General features: G+C 59.2%; 1 protein-coding gene across 3 annotated transcripts; it reads left to right on the forward strand.

Annotated features, from left to right (window-relative positions):
• The first annotated feature begins 12,070 nt into the window (after positions 1–12,070).
• Positions 12,071–15,899, forward strand: GDF7 (growth differentiation factor 7). Of its 3 annotated transcripts, none has more exons than XM_040993937.1 (2): positions 12,071–12,455; positions 14,932–15,899. In XM_040993937.1, exons 1-2 carry the CDS (start codon positions 12,071–12,073, stop codon positions 15,897–15,899), a joined length of 1,353 nt encoding a protein of 450 aa, XP_040849871.1. The 3 variants fall into 3 exon arrangements, with proteins under 3 accessions (XP_040849871.1, XP_040849872.1, XP_040849874.1); XM_040993938.1 differs by having other exon boundaries at positions 14,935–15,899; XM_040993940.1 differs by having other exon boundaries at positions 14,944–15,899.
• The last annotated feature ends 1,493 nt before the right edge of the window (positions 15,900–17,392 follow it).

Genomic DNA, 17,392 nt, shown 5'->3' on the forward strand with positions numbered 1-17,392 from the left:
GGTCACGGGACCCGGCGTGGCAGCGGCGCCTTGTCCCCGCCCCGCTCCCGGCGGCCCCGCGCGCCCGGACTGAGGCGTGGCGCACGCCGCCCTGCGCCCGCCCGCGGTCCGCCCCGCTGGGGTTCCTCCTGCAGCTTGGCCGCTCGGTCCCTGTAGCCTGCGTGTTGTCGCTAGCCGGGCCCCTGTCCCTCCTGCCCTGTTTTTTTTTTCCCTCAGCAAAGAGCTGCGACTTAAAGAAGTTCCAGGGAGGTGAAAAGAAATGTTTGTTTTGGTGCTAAAACAGAAAAATTAGAACCATGTGCAGCTTTTGCATAATCTGCATCATTTTTTGTTGACGTTAAGAATACCTCGTTATATGCACGGATTTCAAAACTCTTTCGCACCAACATAGATGTATCTTTTCATTCTATGTAACACTTGGGTGCAGCGGCCCAGGAAAACCCGGGCTGCCCCCAATCCATAGTCCTCCCCCTGGGGCTTAGCGGTGGGTCACCGCTTGGGGCAGCGCTGGCCACCAGACTCTGTTCCTACTCCCCGCTTGCCGCCACCACCACCATCATCATCATCACCACCATTGACTTTCTCCAATGTTGCTCCTGAATGGAGGCATCCATTCACACGCCTTACTGATTTGTTTCGAAGGTACCTCTCGAACAAAAGAGTGGGTGGGAGGTCAATCGAACGGATGAATGCCCAGGAGACCAAGGGTGGTGGGCGAGCACTGAGACCCGCGGCAGGTGCAGCTCGGCCCCTCCTTGCCAGTGGCTGCATGCTAGCCCCCCTCTCTACAGCCGGGCAGCACGAGTACGTTGCTGTAGCGGCTTTGTGTGGGGGCTTGGGGCCACGGGCCTCTGACGCTGGGCTTCAGGAAGTGGACCAGGCCTGGACTCCCAGAGTTGGGTGTGAAGGGTAGGAGGAAGGCAGGGGCAGCTGAGGGTTGTGGGCATCCCACCCCCACCCCCCTGAGCCAGGGGAGGAGATGGGGTGGGGAACCAGCGGCAAGTAGGGTCCCCCGCAGCGTTGCTGGAGCTGGGTGGGTCTCACCCTAGTTCTGGGGCTAGCAATTCCCTGAGAAAGACAGCCCCCCATTCTGAGCACTCCGCACACCCTGCACAGCCCTCCAGGGCTCCAGGGCCTAATTGCAGACCATGCCCAGAATGTGGGCTCTGCATCTGATCGAATTTGCTTCCTGCTGCACTGGGAGAGCCCCTCCCATGGCCAAGATCCCGGTAACACAAACCACGATGATGAACACGTTCCTTTCTGTCCCTCCCTTTCCCGCGACCCTGAGAGCTTGGCTCCAGGCCTCCTCTGCCAGGGATGGCATGGTGTATGGGAGGTGCTGGCAGCCCCCAGGCACGAATGACAGCACCAGAACAGCCCTGTGGCTTCTGGGGTGCTGTGGGTCAGGGCTGGGTCAGCCTGGCTGGAGAATTCCTCCAGGAGGCAGACCTGAGTCCTGAGGACAAGGTGGTGTCTCCCTTTAAGCCTTGGTCTTCACACTGATGAAATGGGTAGATGAGAAAGCAGTTGCTGTGTAGTGAACATGAGATAAAACAGGCAGGCCCTGGGAGCAGCTAGCCAAGAGCTGTTCCCCTCTGCCTTCCTCTCGTTTTTTTTTTTTCCTCACTTCCTGTCTGTCTGTCACTTCTCTTTCAGATAAGCACCTTGCTGGCCAGTGCTGTTCTGGGGGCATTTGTGTAGAGGGATCCCAGGGCTGGGCAGAATGCAACCGCCACCTTCAGGTAAGCCCCAGGACAGCTGCAGCCCATCTGGCCATCATAAATTCCCCCAAAGCACAGCATCACTGACCAATCAAAGGAAGGTCAAGGTCCACTGACCAACCAGGAACCGACACATGAGTTCATCACCCATCTCTCAGCCCCTGGTTCAATCTGTAAGAACCCTCACCCCCAACTCCTCAGGGAGCCCGGGAATGTATCACTAGCTGCCCAGCTCCTTGCTCTGTGCTTTGCAATAAACACCTACTTCCTTCCACGACTCCAAGGTCTGTGACTGGCTTTTGGCACACGTGGCAAATGGTCCCAGTTTGATGATCCCACAGCAATGAGTCCAACCAATGGTATTCAGCAACAAGCCCATCTGAGCCCTTGGCGTTTGAAGGGGCCATGGGGGCCCAGCGCAATGGCATAGTGGCTAAAGTCCTCACCTTGCATGAGCTGGGATCCCAAATGGGCTCCAATTCTAATCCTGGCAGCCCCGCTTCCCATCCAGCTCCCTGCTTGTGGCCTGGGAAAGCAGTGGAGGGCGGTCCAGAGCCTTGGGACCCTGCATCCACGTGGGAGATGTGGAAGAAAGTTCCTGGCTCCTGGCTGCAGATCGGCTCAGCTCCAGCCGTTGTGGCCCCTTGGGGAATTTGTAAGGAGTTATTGAAATATCCCACCCTGGACCTGGCGCCATTTCCTCTTCCTCACAGCTCACAAAATCATCCCTAGGCATTCACCTGCAGGCACCAATCCCCTGGGGCCTGCCCTCAATCCCTCCCAATCCCCGCCCCCACACCTTGCAGACAAAAAGGCCCCCAGGTGCGGCTCTCTCTCTTTCTCTCTTCTCCTTCTGGCCACACCTTCCCCTCCCCCCATCTCCACCCCCCACTCCTGGCTCCCCCTCCCCCCCTTTCCAGCCCCGCTGGAATAAACCTCCTAAGATCCCTTGTTGCGTCTGGTGTTTTCAGCTCACGGTAAAGAACCAGGTTGCAGGAATTAGCTGCACGTAATAGTATCGTAATATCGTATGAACTAGAACTCAAACTGTTTTAAATAACTAACAGAATTAACCATCGGATGGAAGATCTTCCTCTCTGTCTTTCCTCCTCTCTGTATATCTGCCTTTCCAATAAAAATAAATAAATCTTGAAAAAAGGGGGGGGGGGCGTGGGACATAATTCCTACCATTTCTACAAAAGTCCCTGCAGAGAGCTTTGCTTGCTAGGACAAACACTTTGCCCCTTCCTGGTCTTTCTGGAAATGGAATAGAATGCTGGAGACACGGCAACCACTTTGTGAGCCTGAGGCATAAGCAGCAGCTTAAGCTCGGTGGCTGAGGTGTCCCCTGGGAGCCTGCAGCCTCGGAGCACCTGGTTTGAATCCCGTCTCTACGTGCCGTTGCAGCTTCCTGCTAGGACACCAGCTTGGAAGGCAGCAGGCTCAAGGACCTGGGTCCCTTCCACTCACTTCAGGGACCTGATAGGTGGCGTTCCAGGCTCCTGGCTTTGGCTAGGCCTGGTTAGGGGTTGAGGCGTGAACCAGAAGATGGAATATTTCTCTCTTCCCCACCCTCTGTCTTTCAAATAAAATGAGAACAAATAAGTTACTTAATTTAAAAAATAGTAGGAGAGAAGCAATAACAAAATGGCTCCATCTCCAAACCCTTTGACCAGTGCTATGGCAGGGAGGGGGCGCGCCGGAGGGCATTCCTGTTGAGAAGGTGCTGGGGGCGGGAGACTGCTGACCCAGAGGCCTGAACACAGCAGGTGCAGGCGGCCAGTGTCCCAGCAGCTGGGGGCGGCACCTTGGTGAACAGCTGGTTACATGGCTCACAGCCCTGCCCAGGCTCTGCTTTTGCAATTTTCCCCCCCTGACACAGTAAGACATCTCAACACTTTTGCACGTGCCTTGAGGGAGATCAAACGCCAGCACACCCGCCCCCCATCTCCCACTGCCCCAGCGGCGTCCTTCATCCACAAAGGCTTTGCCCAAACCGCACACCGCACCCCCTCTCAGGCCTCTGAGCGCATGCGGGCTGGGGGATCCTTGGTCCTCCTTTGCTTTCCAGGTATCTTTGCCTGTCCTCTCACTGACATCTGTCAAGAATTCTCGGGCCGGCACAATAGCCTAGCAGCTACTTGCATACACTGGGATCCCATATGGGCACCAGTTCTAATCCCAGCAACCTTGCTTCCCATTCAGTTCCCTGTTTGTGACCTGGGAAAGGAGTTGAGGATGGCCAAAGACCCTGCACCTGTGTGGGAGAATTGGCTCTGGGCTCCTGGCTTCGGATCAGCTAAGTTCTGGCCACTTCCTCTCTGTCTCTTCTCCTCTCTGTGTTTCTGACATTGCAATAACAATAATCTTTCAAGCAGCTGGCTCTTTCCTGGCAGGAAAGGTACCCTGGATGGCAGAGGGCAGAGAGAGATGTCTCAGGAAACATGTAGTGCCAATGGTCCCCTCAACAGAATGACATTAAGTATAGCCATTTGGTGAAAGTCAATTCTAATTTTTTTTTTTTTTCAAATTTTACAGAGAGAAGGAGAGACAGAAAGATCTTCTATGTTTGGTTCATTCCCCAAGTGGCCACAACACCTGGAGCTGAGCTGATCTGAAGCCAGGAGCCAGGAACTTCTTCTGGGTTTCCCATGCGGGTGCTGGGTCCCAAGACTTTGAGACGTCCTTGACTGCTTTCTCAGGCCACAAGCAGGGAGCTGGAAGGGAAGTGGAGCAGCCGGAATACAAACCAGCACCCATATGGGATCCCGGCTCATGCAAGGTGAGAACCTTAGCCACTAGGCTATTGTTTTGATTTATTTTTAAAGATTCATTTACTTTTGTTTGAAACGCAGATTTTACAAAGGGAAGGAGAGACAGATAGATGTTCTACCTGCTGACTTGCTCCCTAAGTGGCCGCGATGGCTGGAACCGGGCTGAGCTGAAGCCAGGAGGTTCTTCTGGGTCTGCGATGCAGATACAGGGTCCCAAGACTTTGTGTCATCCTCTGCTGCTTTGCCAGGTCATTAGCAGAGAGCACGGAGGGAGTGGAGCAGCTGAGACATGAACCAGTGCCTGTATGGAATGCTGGCAAGCGGAGGATGAGCCTAATATGCTACTGCACCAACTTCCAATTCTGTCTTAAAAGAATCGTTATTTTATTATTATTTACGTATTTTGAAAGGCAGAGAGAAAGAGAGAATCTCCCATGAGGTTCACTCCCCAAATGCCTGAAGTACAGATGGTTCCCCCCCCCCCTCCCCCGGTGAGGTATGTACTGGGATCAAAGGGATTCCAGAGGAAGGCGGGATGGGGACAGACACAGGTCCCTGGCATGACGTTGCCTGCCCCTTCCCTGTCTCCTACCTGTATCCCAGCGTCACCACTGCAGGCAGCCTCCCACGCTGCGCCCGCGTCCCTAACACAAGCTTCTAGCAGACACGCAGAGACCCACAAGGAAGCTCCACCCTAACTGATCTTGTCTCTAATATATGAAATGCCACGTGATCATGTTTTCGCTATTACAGTCGTTTTTGCGCAATTCCCTGTGATTTGTCTTTGTGCAAGCATATCTATAAATTCAATTCCTGCACGAACTCTTGAATCCAAGAATCTGCTGCTTTCAGATGTTGATGTGGGAGCCACTGCAGTGGCACAGTAGGTGATGTCTTCGCCTGCAGCACTGGCATTCCATAGGGGCACCAGTTCAAGTCCTGGCTGCTCCACTTCTGATCTAGCTCCTTGCCTGCAGCCTGGGAAAGCACTGGAAGATGGCTCCAGGGCTTGGGCTCCTGTACTCTCAAGGGAGACTTGGAGGAGACCCCCGCTCCTGGCTTCAGATCAGCTCAACTGTGGCAGTGTGACCACTGGGGAGTGAACCAGCGGCTGGAGCATCCCTCTCTGACTCCTTTCTGCCTTTCAAATAGTACAAACTTTAAAAATCTTTAAAAAGTGCTGTCTCACTAAACCTGCATTGATTTTCTGATTGCTTCCCTTCCCAGGCTCCTCCCCCTCACAGTCTGGTGACTTTTGACCCTTACCCAGTGCTTCCAGTAAACCTTCTGGTTGTGTCCCCATGGGGACAAGCGTGTAGGTTACAGTCCCATCACTCTTCATCCAAGCCACGGATGAGGTCTAGGCAGCCAGATGACACATGGGGCTGCCGTGGCCAGGGGCTCAGCCCCATGTGGAATGGAGGACCAGAGACCCCCCTTCCAACTCACCTATCCCAGGCTCCTGGTCAGCCCGGCCACATGCCCACACTACAGGAACCTCAAACTCAGGACTGGCAGACACACCTTCTGCCCCTTCCACTGGCACCTGTTTCTGAGTCCCGGTTCTCCCAGCCTTTGGGTTCCTCATCATTTTGTGTCCAGGACAGAAACCCTTAAGATGGGAGGGCCCAATTTTCCAAGGAGCACATCTTCTATTCCTCAAGTTTTGTCTTTTGTATCATGTGTCCACGAAGGTCTCCAAGAACAGCCAAGGGGCCTGAGTTCTAGAATGCTCAGACTATAACCATCCTTTGGTTTCTGGGGGACACTGGTTCTGGGACTCTCTTTTGGTACCCAGATCCAGGGATGCTCAGGTCCTTGACACGAAATGACATAGTATTTGCATTTAACCACACAATCCTCCCATGCACTTCAAGTCACCTGTAGAGAATACCTACCACAATGTAAATGCATTGTGAGCAGTAGTTAAACCCTGTTGTTAGGAAATAATGACAACAAAAATATCAGGATCTGTTCAGTGTAGAAGTGGCTTCTCCTCTCCCCATGATTATTTTCCACCGGTGGTTAGATGAATCCCAAAGTATAGAAACCTTGGTTATAAAGAACCAATGGGGCCTGGCGCAATAGCATAGTGGTTAAAGTCCTTGCCTTGCACACGCCCGGGATCCCATATGGTCGCCGGTTCTAATCCCGGAGGCCCTGCTTCCCATCCAGCTCCCTGCTTGTGGCCTGGGAAAGCAGTCTAGGATGGCCCAAAGCCTTGGGACCCAGTACCTGCATGGGAGACCCAGAAGAGCTTCTGGCTCCTGGCTTCGATTTGGTTCAGCACCAGCCATTGCAGTCACTTGGGGAGTGAACCATCAGACGGAAGATCTTCCTCTCTGTTTCTCCTCCTCTCTGTATATTGGCCTTTCCAATAAAAATAAATCTTAAAAAAATTAAGAAAGGACCAATGCCACTATCTCAAAATGGGTGAGTCCAAAGAGGAGAACTACAGCAAAGAGGAGAAATGTGTCGATACACACAAAAGACTGGAGGGACAGGTCACATTAACCAGCCCTCCGATTAAATCAGATGAACCAGAGCCTACCTGGCCAACAAGAAAAATGCCATTTGCTAAGCCAAGGGCTGCCGCAATCTTTACTTGCTGTACTTCTTGTGCCTTCCTGTCCGCCGCTGACAGGCATGCATCCTTGTCCCACTGCTGAAGAGACAGGATGACGGACTGCATCTGGTCTCAGCACAGGTGCAGTACAAGCATGGCTTGGAAGCTGGGTCCTTTGGTGTCTTCTTCCTGGCCCCCACGGAGACACGTGATCCTTGCATTATGCTCTCCCTAGGACACCTTACAGCCCCAGGAAGGCTTGTTCACCTGCAGAGTCCTGGGAACTCATTCCTGAGCTCTTTCCCTAACCGTTCAGGTCGAATTCTAGCCAGCAAGTTCAGCCACACTGCGATGCTGTTACAAGTAGTGACCAGCAGATGGCAGTGGCTCCCAGCTCACTGCCATTTGTTCCAAACCCAAGGACTGAGGTGTTCCTCTAAAAAGCTTGCCGGACTCTTTCCCCTTCTTCTTGGCTAATTCCCCTTCCCTGTCCCATGGCCTGGGGTATAGGAGCAGGCCGGGTCCAGTGGCCTGGGGCCAGAGTTACAGCGACCCCATTGTGGATGCCACAGCTGTTGCTCGGGGCAACAGGGGCCCAGGACAGACATGGGTTGAGCATGGGAAATTCCTTGAGCCTGAGGAATCCCAGCTCAGGGCATGGCAGGGGGCTGAGCCAGAGCCCACTGGAATCCCCCCAGCTCTGTAGACAGGAGCAGTACATCTTTGGTCCAGCCAGTGGCACTCCCTTAGGCAGGGGCAGCTGTGCTGGCTTCCCCATGGGAGCCCTCACCCAGAGCCCTGTTCACTCTTCTCTCCACCTCTGAGACCATGGTGGTTCCAGATGCAGAAGGGGCCCCTGGCTGGGTGCCCTCAGTGGACTGAAAGCCAGGCAGAGCAGGCAGCGGGGAGGCAGGGTTGGCAGTCTCGGGCCTCTTGACTTTGTAGTGCAGTGGAGCCTCAGGGGCCCAGCAGCTGCAAAGCAGACGGCATGGGAGGCTGACCCTCACCCTGCCTCACCTCTAGGGTGCCCTAGGCAGAGCCCAGCATCCCACAGGGGGAGCCCCGGCCCTGTGTGGGCTGAGAGGCCAGGTGGCAAACGTGGCTTCCTGTGGGGTGGCAAGCAGGCCATCTCCAAGAGATCCTTGAGATCTGCTGTCAGCATGGGGGGCCAGCAGGTGTCCAGCTGCGGCAAGGAGAGCCTGCACAAGGCTTGAGTGATGCCCACCAGGGTGGCAGAGATGCGCCCTGCAAGAAAGCAATCTGTGAATAAGGTGGAATCCCACAGGTGCAGCTATGGGATGCCACCCTGGAGAGAGCTCCCCAAGCCCTCAGGGATGCAAGCGTAGCCCAGGCAGAACTGGTCTGGACCCAGGCGGGCCATGCCAAGTCGGCCAGAGTGACCCCCAGACCACCTCTGGGTCCCAGGAGTGTGTGATCTGCATTGGGATTGTGGTATGCAGAGAAAGCCGCTGGAGTCGCAGGAGAGGGCTGGACAGCCAAGAGTGGAGCCCTCCTCACCTCTTCTCTCTTCCAGGAACACAGGTCCTGGGGGTTCAGGGTGTCTGTCAGAGGGGTAGAGGACCCCAGTTGGATCTTGGAGCCCCAGTGCATTGAGTGCCGTTCCTTTCATCTGAGCCCCCCGCCCCCGCAAGATGGAAGGATCCCCATGCTGTGGATCTCAGCTTCTGCATCTCCAGGCTGGGAGTGTCACCTCTATCCTGATCAACCTTTGGACCAACAGTTCCCTGCACCCTAGAAGGGATGCACTCAAACAGGCCTGAGCTGTGCTGGACAGCAGGCCAGCAAGGGCCACCTGCTCCCAGGAGGGCTTGAGCTGCACAGAGCAAGGGGTAGTGAGCTCCTGGTGCCACCTGTGCCATTTTCACTGCAGACAGCGGATGCTGAGCCACAGACCTCAGGAAGTCCTGGGCAGGGCTCCTGGCAGCCTGGGTCATGGGCAGGCCCTGCTGTTGGTCGGAGAGACTGCATGCCAGGACAGGTGGTGTGAACTCCGTGAGGCAGCAGTGCCAGCAAGCAGTCCTCCGGGAGCGTGTCTCATTTTCCCTGGGGCCTGGAAGTTCACTTCCCTGCCGAGTGAGGGAGCAGATGGTTGGCTTCACCAGGGGTACTGCACACTGGGGTACTTGGAGACTTAGCTCGGGCTCCTGACTACAACTTCCCACTAGTGCAAACCCGGGGGGGAGGGGAGGTAGCAGGTGATAGCTCAAGCAGTTGGGTGCCTGGGCACCCACATGAAGACCTCGGCTGAGTTCCCAGCTCTCTGCCTCAGTCCGGCAGATCCTGGTCATTGCAGCAATGCAGGAAGACGGGAGCCCTCGGTCTCTCCTTTCTCCTTCTTTAATAAATACAAATAAAAAATAGGAGTGATCATGGTTTTTTATGTTAGTTTTCTCAGAGGTCCAGAGGCGAGGCAGGATTACGTCTCTACTGGCACTCCTGTCTCTCGGGCATAGCCAGCTGGCGATGCAGGCTTTGCCACCCAGCCGGGGACTGTGGGTAAACTGCTGAGTTTCTTCGAGACTCGATTTTCCTTGCCTATAAAGTGGGATTGATGCCTCCTCTGTAGTGGCCAGAGTAGTTACAACAGATTGCCCCCCAGGTCTGACACCGCCTCCTCTTGGTACTTAAGGGTTAAAACAGGGACCCCCACACAGTGCCAGCATCCCTCCTTCCTGGGCTTGGCCCCAGTGTGTACTCTGCAAAAAGCCCCCAGGCGTGGTTCCCCCACTTTATTCAGAGTCACCTGACAGCACATTGGGTTGACTGTTCGCTGTCTCTTCCGTCCACAGGAATGCCCTGTGTGTGTGTCCTGCAGACAGCACAATGCCTGGGAGAGCAGCCGGGAGTGTCAACATGAACGAAGGAATTAAGGGCTGGATGAAGCAACTACAGACAAATGCCCTTCCATTACAGGTGACAAGTGGCAGGTAGGGGAGGGCCTGGCTGGGCACGCTGGTGGACAGCAGCTCCAGGATCGATCCACTCCCAGCACTGTGTACAGGAGCTTCCTGCACACAGGCAACCTCTCCGGGCCGCTGGGCACAGGGGGAGCCCAGGGAGCTTCCGCTGCACCCGCCTGCTCGCTACAGGTGAGGGCATTAGGTCTTCTCTTCGCGGAGCTGGGTGGCAGACAACAGGAGCCACCCCGGTCACTCATCCCTCCACTGTCCAGGCTGTCTTGTAACCCACGCCTGTCGCCTGCTGTGTCAAACCACGCTCATACCTACTCTTTCTCCCGCAGGTTCAGCTGCGGAACCTCAAATCCAGACAAAGGTAGAGGTCCTAAGTGCCGCCTAGAGCCAGGCGCGAGTGGCTGCAGCGCAAAAGGATCGAGCGAGACTATGGAAGGTCGCTAGGGCGGCAAGACAACCGGCCTGCGGGGGTTCCTGCAGACGCCAGCACCAGGAGAGGGACGCGCGTGACCAAGACATTGCGCCACACGCCTCAACCTCGATGCCAAAGGCAGGGCGTGCTGAGGCTGTGGGCTCAATCTAGCGCACCATGGCCACGCCCCCATGGCGCGAGCCCTGGGCACCAGGAGCCCCTTGGGGTCGCAGCGCTGCAGCCTGGCCAGGGCATCAGTCCTTCGCGCCCCGCCCTCTCTCACCTTTCTCCTCCGCGCACTGGACCCGCCCTGGGGTCAACCTGACTTCTTCCAGCCCCAAACCTCTCCCAGGACTGAGCGGGGCCGCAGCTCTGGTCGCAGCTACCGGCTGGGAGGGCGTCGCATCCCCGCAGGGGTTCCCAAATGCTCATCCTTAAGGAAGACTTCGCTAGGGACGACGTGGCGGTGCCCCCCGGGGACTCAGGGCTCAGGTGTTTCCCTCCACGCCCTTGCCAGCCAGCTCCCACAGCTCCTCCTTCCCGCTCTGTGGGTCAGCGCGCCAGGATCCAACCGGCTCTGGATCCGGGGCGTCGGGTTACACTGATCCCTCTCAAAGAACTCACAGCTCCAGGGACAGCTCCAGGGTCTAGATCCGCACGTGTTTATCCCAGTTAAGGGCCCTCCTCCAGGTTGTGCGTAACGTCCGCGCGTGGACTCTAGAACTGAGGGTTCCAAGATGATCCCACTCCCGCCCCCTCCCTCGGCCCTGCACATCCTGGCTCCCACGCCACCCCACGGCTCGACACCCAATGGGGGCCGCGAACGCGCGCCGAGGCCTCACCCCCGCGGGGTCTCCAGTTCACCGCACTGCGCACTGCTCGACGGCTCTGGGAGAAACAAGTCCGGGGGCGCCACCTGGGGGCTCCAGCCACTGCCGAGCAGAACGGCATCGGGTGGCTGCGGGTGGGCGCTCCGAGGGCGGGCAGGAGGACTCCACCTGCGGCCGCGGTCGAACACGGAGCTCCACCGTGGGGGGGAGTCCTCTGGTCACCTCAGGGCTGCTTGGCGCTGCGGCCGACATCCTCGAAGAGCTTGGTCCCGGCGGTAGCGCAAATTCCACGTCCAAGCTTTCCTCCCAGACGGCAGGAGGACCTTCTTCCAGTTTCTCTCGCCTGCGAGTCCCCTCCCGTGGGATGGCCGCGCGGGGAGCGGCCTTGGGGGTGCCCCTCGCTGCCCTGGCGGCCTCTAGGGGCGCGCCGGCCACGGGCTGGCGGCCCCCTTCCACGGCCCCACCTCAGGCGTCCCCACGAGGGAGCGGGCTGGCAGCCGGGCGCCGCGGGCGTGGGGACGCGGGGCGCACGGGCGCGGGGACGCGGGGCGCACGGGCGCAGGGCGGCCCGGGGAGGCGGCTGCGCCCTGCTCTCGCCCGAGGCCAGCGGATGGGGGCGCGGCGCTGCCCAGAGAGCCTTCAGCAGGGGGCGCTGCTCCAGGCGCCGGGCGGGGGTGGGGTGGGGTGGGAGAAGCAGGGAGAGGGGGGGTGGGGTGGCCGCGGCTCGGCGCGCACACTTCCCCCATTATTAAACACTATGTTCAAAAGGCGCCGGGGGACTTCCCGGAGCCACGGAGCCCGCGCCGCCCGGCCGCCCGGCCCTCGGAGCCCATGGACCTGAGCGCCGCCGCCGCGCTGTGCCTCTGGCTGCTGAGCGCCTGCCGCCCTCGCGACGGGCTCGAAGCGGCTGCCGTGCTGCGGGCGGCGGGGGCAGGGCCGGCCCGGAGCCCGCGGGGTGGCGGCGGTGGCGGCGGGGGGACCCTCGGCCCGGCTGCGGGCGCCTCGGCCGTCCCGGGCGCCTCGGTGCCCCGGGCCCGCGCTGAGCGCCGCGCCGCCGGCTCAAGCTTCAGGAACGGCTCGGTGGTGCCGCACCGCTTCATGATGTCGCTCTACCGGAGCCTGGCCGGGAGGGCTCAGGCCGGAGTGACCGCCGCCTCCGTCTCGGGCCACAGCCGCGCCGACACCATCACCGGCTTTGCAGACCGGGCCACCCAAGGTACTTCATGAACTCTTGCCCCGCGCCAGTCCCGTCGGGGCCTGGGCTCAGACCAGCATTCCCGGAGCCGGGCTCCGATTGCATCTCATTCAGGACCGCAGTCCCCGCCGTCCCTAGCCTCAGTGGTTACTAAAGCACCTCGCTTCTGCCAGCGCCCCCGGACTGGACCTGCCGCGCCTGGACGTTGGCGCGCGGGGAGAGCGCGGCGTCTTACACCCGTCCCGGCTCGGGAAGGCTGAGCGAGTCCCTTGCCCGGCCCCGGTGGCCAGAGGGTCCCCGCTGTCTCTTGCGGGGAGGATCTGGAGTTGCCCAGGGCCCAGAGCTCTCAGAGAAGAGGGGCAGGGGTGGGAACTTTGGAGGGTCGCGCTGAGAAAGCGATTAGCAACGCTGATAGTGGTGGGGGCTGCTTCCTCGAAGTTCCCAGACTCTAACTGATGTGGGGGCCGTATCAATTAGGGAGAGCCCAGGGCAGTTGGGCAGAGACCAGCGTCAGGCTGCATGACTAGGAGAATCTGCTGGCATCAGTAGGCATGAGGGGCCCTGCTCAGCAGGCTGCGGCTGGGTAGGTACGGCTGGTTTGTGGAGGTATGCAGGCTCCTGTCCCTGCCCTGGGCCCCTGGGAGAGCCGGAGGCGCAGGCCCCGTGTGTGGGCAGGCTTGGACGGCGGGGAGAGACCCTGCCGCTCTGGGCCCTCCAAAGGTAGGACGTGAGTGAGGCCGCATGATGTTTGCTGTGTGTCATCTGGATTTTATTAATTTCCATTGAAGCCATTATAGCGAACAGATAGGGAAATTTTAACTAATTTCAGGAGGAAATGCAAGTAATTTCGGTCTTAATTCTGTCCAGCCAGCGACCCAGCGGGAAAGATGGGAGGGAAAGAAAGGCACATCCAGCTGAGAATAAGCGCTGGGGGTCTGAGACAGACTCGGCATGGCGGGCCACGAGCGAGCCGCCTGCACACCTCCAGTTCCAGCCCTGGAACGCTGCAGGGGGCATGCCTAGACCAAACTGTCCGCCCCGCCACCACCGCACTCCTGATGCCGCCTCATCTTGCGTTCCAGGAAATCCTGGGCCCAAGCAGGCCCATGGTTCCCCTAGGCCTGCTAAGCATTCTCCCAGGGTCTGACACTCACTGGGATGCTCGCTGGGAAGGCCTGGTGGCACAGGGTCCCCCAAGGCCTTAGCCCCAGGCTGCCATCCCAGCTCCTAGCTGGGAGCCAAGGGGGTGTATGGTCCCAGATAAGGCATCTCCTTTGGGCGAGTGGGTCTCTCCAGGTTGCCGGGGTACTAGGGCCTGCGCCGGGAGCCCTGCCCTCCCTGCCTAGCAGAGCTGGGGAGCCCACCTCTCCTCTCTGCTTCTGTGGGTGGATGCAATGACCACTGGTGGGGCAGCGAGAGGTTCAGGTGCTGTAGGGTTGCTGCCAAGGAAGGAGGTAGCGAATCCTGGGAGAAGCCAGGGGCAGGGAGTGCTGCCGATCCGCACCCTGGGCACCAGCGCTGCACCCAGACCTGGAACCCCAGGCACGGGTTTCCTCCATGAGCCACTCCCTACTGCTGCTGGTGCGGGTGGCGGGGGGGGGGGGGGGGCTGAAATCTTTCGAGTTTGGGGCAAAACGAAACCATATGATCTCCTGCAAAGGGAGTTCCTTATCTGTTGTTTGGTGGGTTTTTAGTTTTATCCCCCTCATGAGCCCCCAAAGGGGGAAAACTATGCCTCGTGGTCAGAAATAAAAATCCAAGTCCCAGGAAAGTCACAACGGAGCGAAGGCCCCTGGAGGCAGGAGTCGCTGCACTCCTGGCGGCACTGCCTGGAGCCCTGGGAGCCTGGGGTGCTCCCCTGCAATCAGCGGGGCGCATGGTTGAGAACGTGCGGGAGCCTGGCCCCCATCTGGGCCTCCGCTCCCCCAGGGCTCCCTGGACGGTCCCTACAGCCTAGTGCGTGGATGCCCTTCCTTGTGGACACTCGCAGGGCTCCGTGCTTGGCAGGGAAGGTGAGACCGGGGCCGTGGAGGTGGGGGCAGGCAGGCAGCAGAGGAGCAAAGAGCTGTTGGGCCTCGAGCCTTCTCGCTTAGCACAGCCCGGACTGGGCAACGGCCTTAGTGCCGCGCGGGACCTCAGCCAGGGACGCACGACTCCGGATGCCCGTGCCTGCTAGAGGCCCCCTCTAACTTCCATCTCGGCAAACTCAAGGCTAGCAAGCAGTCATGGTCCCAGGTACAGAGTGAACCTGTGGTCCCGCGGTCAGGGCGATGTGTGGATGTCTGGCTGTCTCGTTGGGGAGACGTCTGACAACCTGAGCTCTGGGGCAGGCTGCGGCGATCTCTCGGGGACGGGCACCAGGCCTTATTCTGGCTAAGTGCGTATGCAGCTGGGCCATTTGCCCTAAGAGGCTCCGCCGCGGGGGAGTGCGGGCTTCGCTCTCATGTTTTTTTTGTTTTTTTGTTTTTTTTCCTCTGTCTCCGCCGGGCCCTTGCAGAAGACTCGGCAGCCGAGAGCGGCCAGAGCTTCCTGTTTGACGTGTCCAGCCTTCCCGACGCCGACGAGGTGATAGGTGCAGAGTTGCGGGTGCTGCGCCGCGAGACCCTAGAGCCCGAGCACAGCATCGCGACTCGGCCGCCGCCGCTGCTGCTGCTGTCCACGTGCCCGGGCGCCACCCGCGCCCCGCGCCTGCTGCACTCGCGAGCCGCCGAGCCCCTGGACCGAGCGCGCTGGGAGGTGTTCGACGTGGGCGACGCCGTGCGGGACCACCACCGGGAAGCGCGAGCCACCCGCGACTTCTGTCTCCTCTTGCGCGCCGTGGCGGGTCCGGGAAAGAGCCCGCTCGCTGTGCGGCTGCTGGGCTTCGGCTGGCGCGGAGGTGGAGGCGCAGCGGCCGAGGAGGAACGAGCCTTGCTGGTGGTCTCCTCCCGCACACAGAAGAAGGAGAGCCTGTTCCGGGAGATCCGCGCCCAGGCCCGCGCGCTCGGGGCCTCTTTGACCGCGGAGCCGCCGCCGGACCCGGGACCCGGCTCCGGGTCATCCAGGGTGGTTCTGGGTGGTCGCAGGCGACGGCGGACCGCTCTGACCGGGACGCGCGGACCGCAGGGCAGCGGCGGGGGCGCGGGCCGGGGCCACGGGCGCAGGGGCCGGAGCCGCTGCAGCCGGAAGCCGCTGCATGTCGACTTCAAGGAGCTGGGCTGGGACGACTGGATCATCGCACCGCTGGACTACGAGGCGTACCACTGCGAGGGCGTTTGCGACTTCCCGCTGCGCTCGCACCTGGAGCCCACCAACCACGCCATCATCCAGACGTTGCTCAACTCCATGGCGCCCGAGGCGGCGCCGGCCTCCTGCTGCGTGCCCGCACGCCTCAGCCCCATCAGCATCTTGTACATCGACGCCGCCAACAACGTGGTCTACAAACAATACGAAGACATGGTGGTGGAGGCGTGCGGCTGCAGGTAGCGTGCGGGTCGCCGACGGGGCAGCCGCGCTGCGCAGGACACCTGCTGGAGAGCGGATCGGGCCGGGCCGGTGGCCGCCAGTGCGCGTCGGACCCTGGCCCCGCACCAACCGCTTGGAGGAGCGCACGCGTTCGCACTGACACACACTCGCTCACACACTTGCGGCGGACCGCGCCTGGCGGCCTTGAGGAGAGCTGGTCCGCAGCTGCCGGAAGGCGCGGCCGCGCGTCTTTTTCCGAACGGATCGCCTTTGCGCCCGGAGTCCCATTTTGGGAAGAGGAAGGTGTTGGTGTGGATGTGGCGGTCACAGGCACTAAATCGGGTAGAAACGGGTTAGGTAGGGGAGCTCCAGTGTGGGTGCACGAGAGGGGCACGCGATTGCGTTTTTGTTTGTGGTGGGGCGTGGAGTGGCGGAGTTCCTGGCGGGGCTTGTGAGGGGTGTGCGGTGGCTTGGGAGCGTTTGCTTGGGAAGGAAGCCCTGAGGACTACATTTTATTTTTCCTTTGAACTTTCGGCGGTAGACGTTTTGTCTGAAAGGATGGGTTCAGAACTTCCAAAGTACCTGCCAAGGTCAGCACTGCCCGCCCCCTCCCCCCTTGAAAAAATCGATTCTAATTGGGAATGAGCTGGAGTGGAAGCGGTACTTTTGCTTTTAGGAAGCGAGTGGAAATGGAGAGGTTTCTCAGGACTCGCGCTGGGGGTGAGGTGGTCACTGCCAAGCAGAAGCTCTCCAGCTGGTCAGGGGGAGGTGGTTCTGTGGGGGAAGAGGGCAAAGGCTGGGAATGGGAAGGGGTGGGCACTGTTACCTCTCCTTAGAGACCCGCCCCAGCAGGGGGTCGCAGGCTGGGCTGGGGGTAGGGGAGTTAGGCCCAACCCCCACCGAGTGGCGTGCTGACGATCTAGTCTGCCTAAGCTTTCACAGGCGTTGGCTGCTGTGCTATCGTTGGGTTTTTTGTTTTGTTTTGTTTTGTTTTTGTTTTTGTTTTTTTATTTTTTCGGTCAGGATGAGCGCCACCCAAGAATGCTTATGGATAGACTCAATCCAGACCTTCGGAGCAGGAGCAAAGCTTGGTTGCTGGCGCTTCAGGCTCAGCCTTGGATTGAGGAGCAGGGACGCCTGAACTCCCTCTGGCCCCCTGCGCGTTGCCCCCCACAGTTTTACGGGTGGTGAGATTTTTCTGGCTGTGCAGTGCTGTGTTTGATTGGCAATGCTGGGATCCCTTTGTGGTCCTCTGTGAGTGGCTGGGAGAGGCACCTGTTGTGCCTTGCACACAGGTCTTTGAGCACCCTGCTGGGTACTTCCTTTTAATGCTTTGCTGAGCTTTCTCCCCAAGCATCTTTCAGTAGGGTTTGTCCTACTTTGTCCTGGCTGCTGAGATCCAGGAAGTTTTATACACATTTTAGTCCTTAGTGATGACACTTTGGAGAGAGACCAGAGACTTACATGTAGCCAGCTTGTTTAAGTACCCATCTTGAGTCCCTTCTTATCCATGA

Source organism: Ochotona curzoniae, unplaced genomic scaffold, assembly GCF_017591425.1.
Source record: "Ochotona curzoniae isolate NIBS_2020 unplaced genomic scaffold, NIBS_Ocur_1.0 contig_883, whole genome shotgun sequence".
In the NCBI taxonomy this organism is placed as follows: Eukaryota; Metazoa; Chordata; class Mammalia; order Lagomorpha; family Ochotonidae; genus Ochotona; species Ochotona curzoniae.

Excerpts from the sequence above, each read along its gene's own strand:
- GDF7 (XM_040993937.1), top strand. The coding sequence starts at position 12,071 with ATGGACCTGAGCGCCGCCGCCGCGCTGTGCCTCTGGCTGCTGAGCGCC. Across the intron at positions 12,456-14,931 it reads TGCAGACCGGGCCACCCAAG|AAGACTCGGCAGCCGAGAGC; the intron begins GTACTTCATGAA and ends GGGCCCTTGCAG.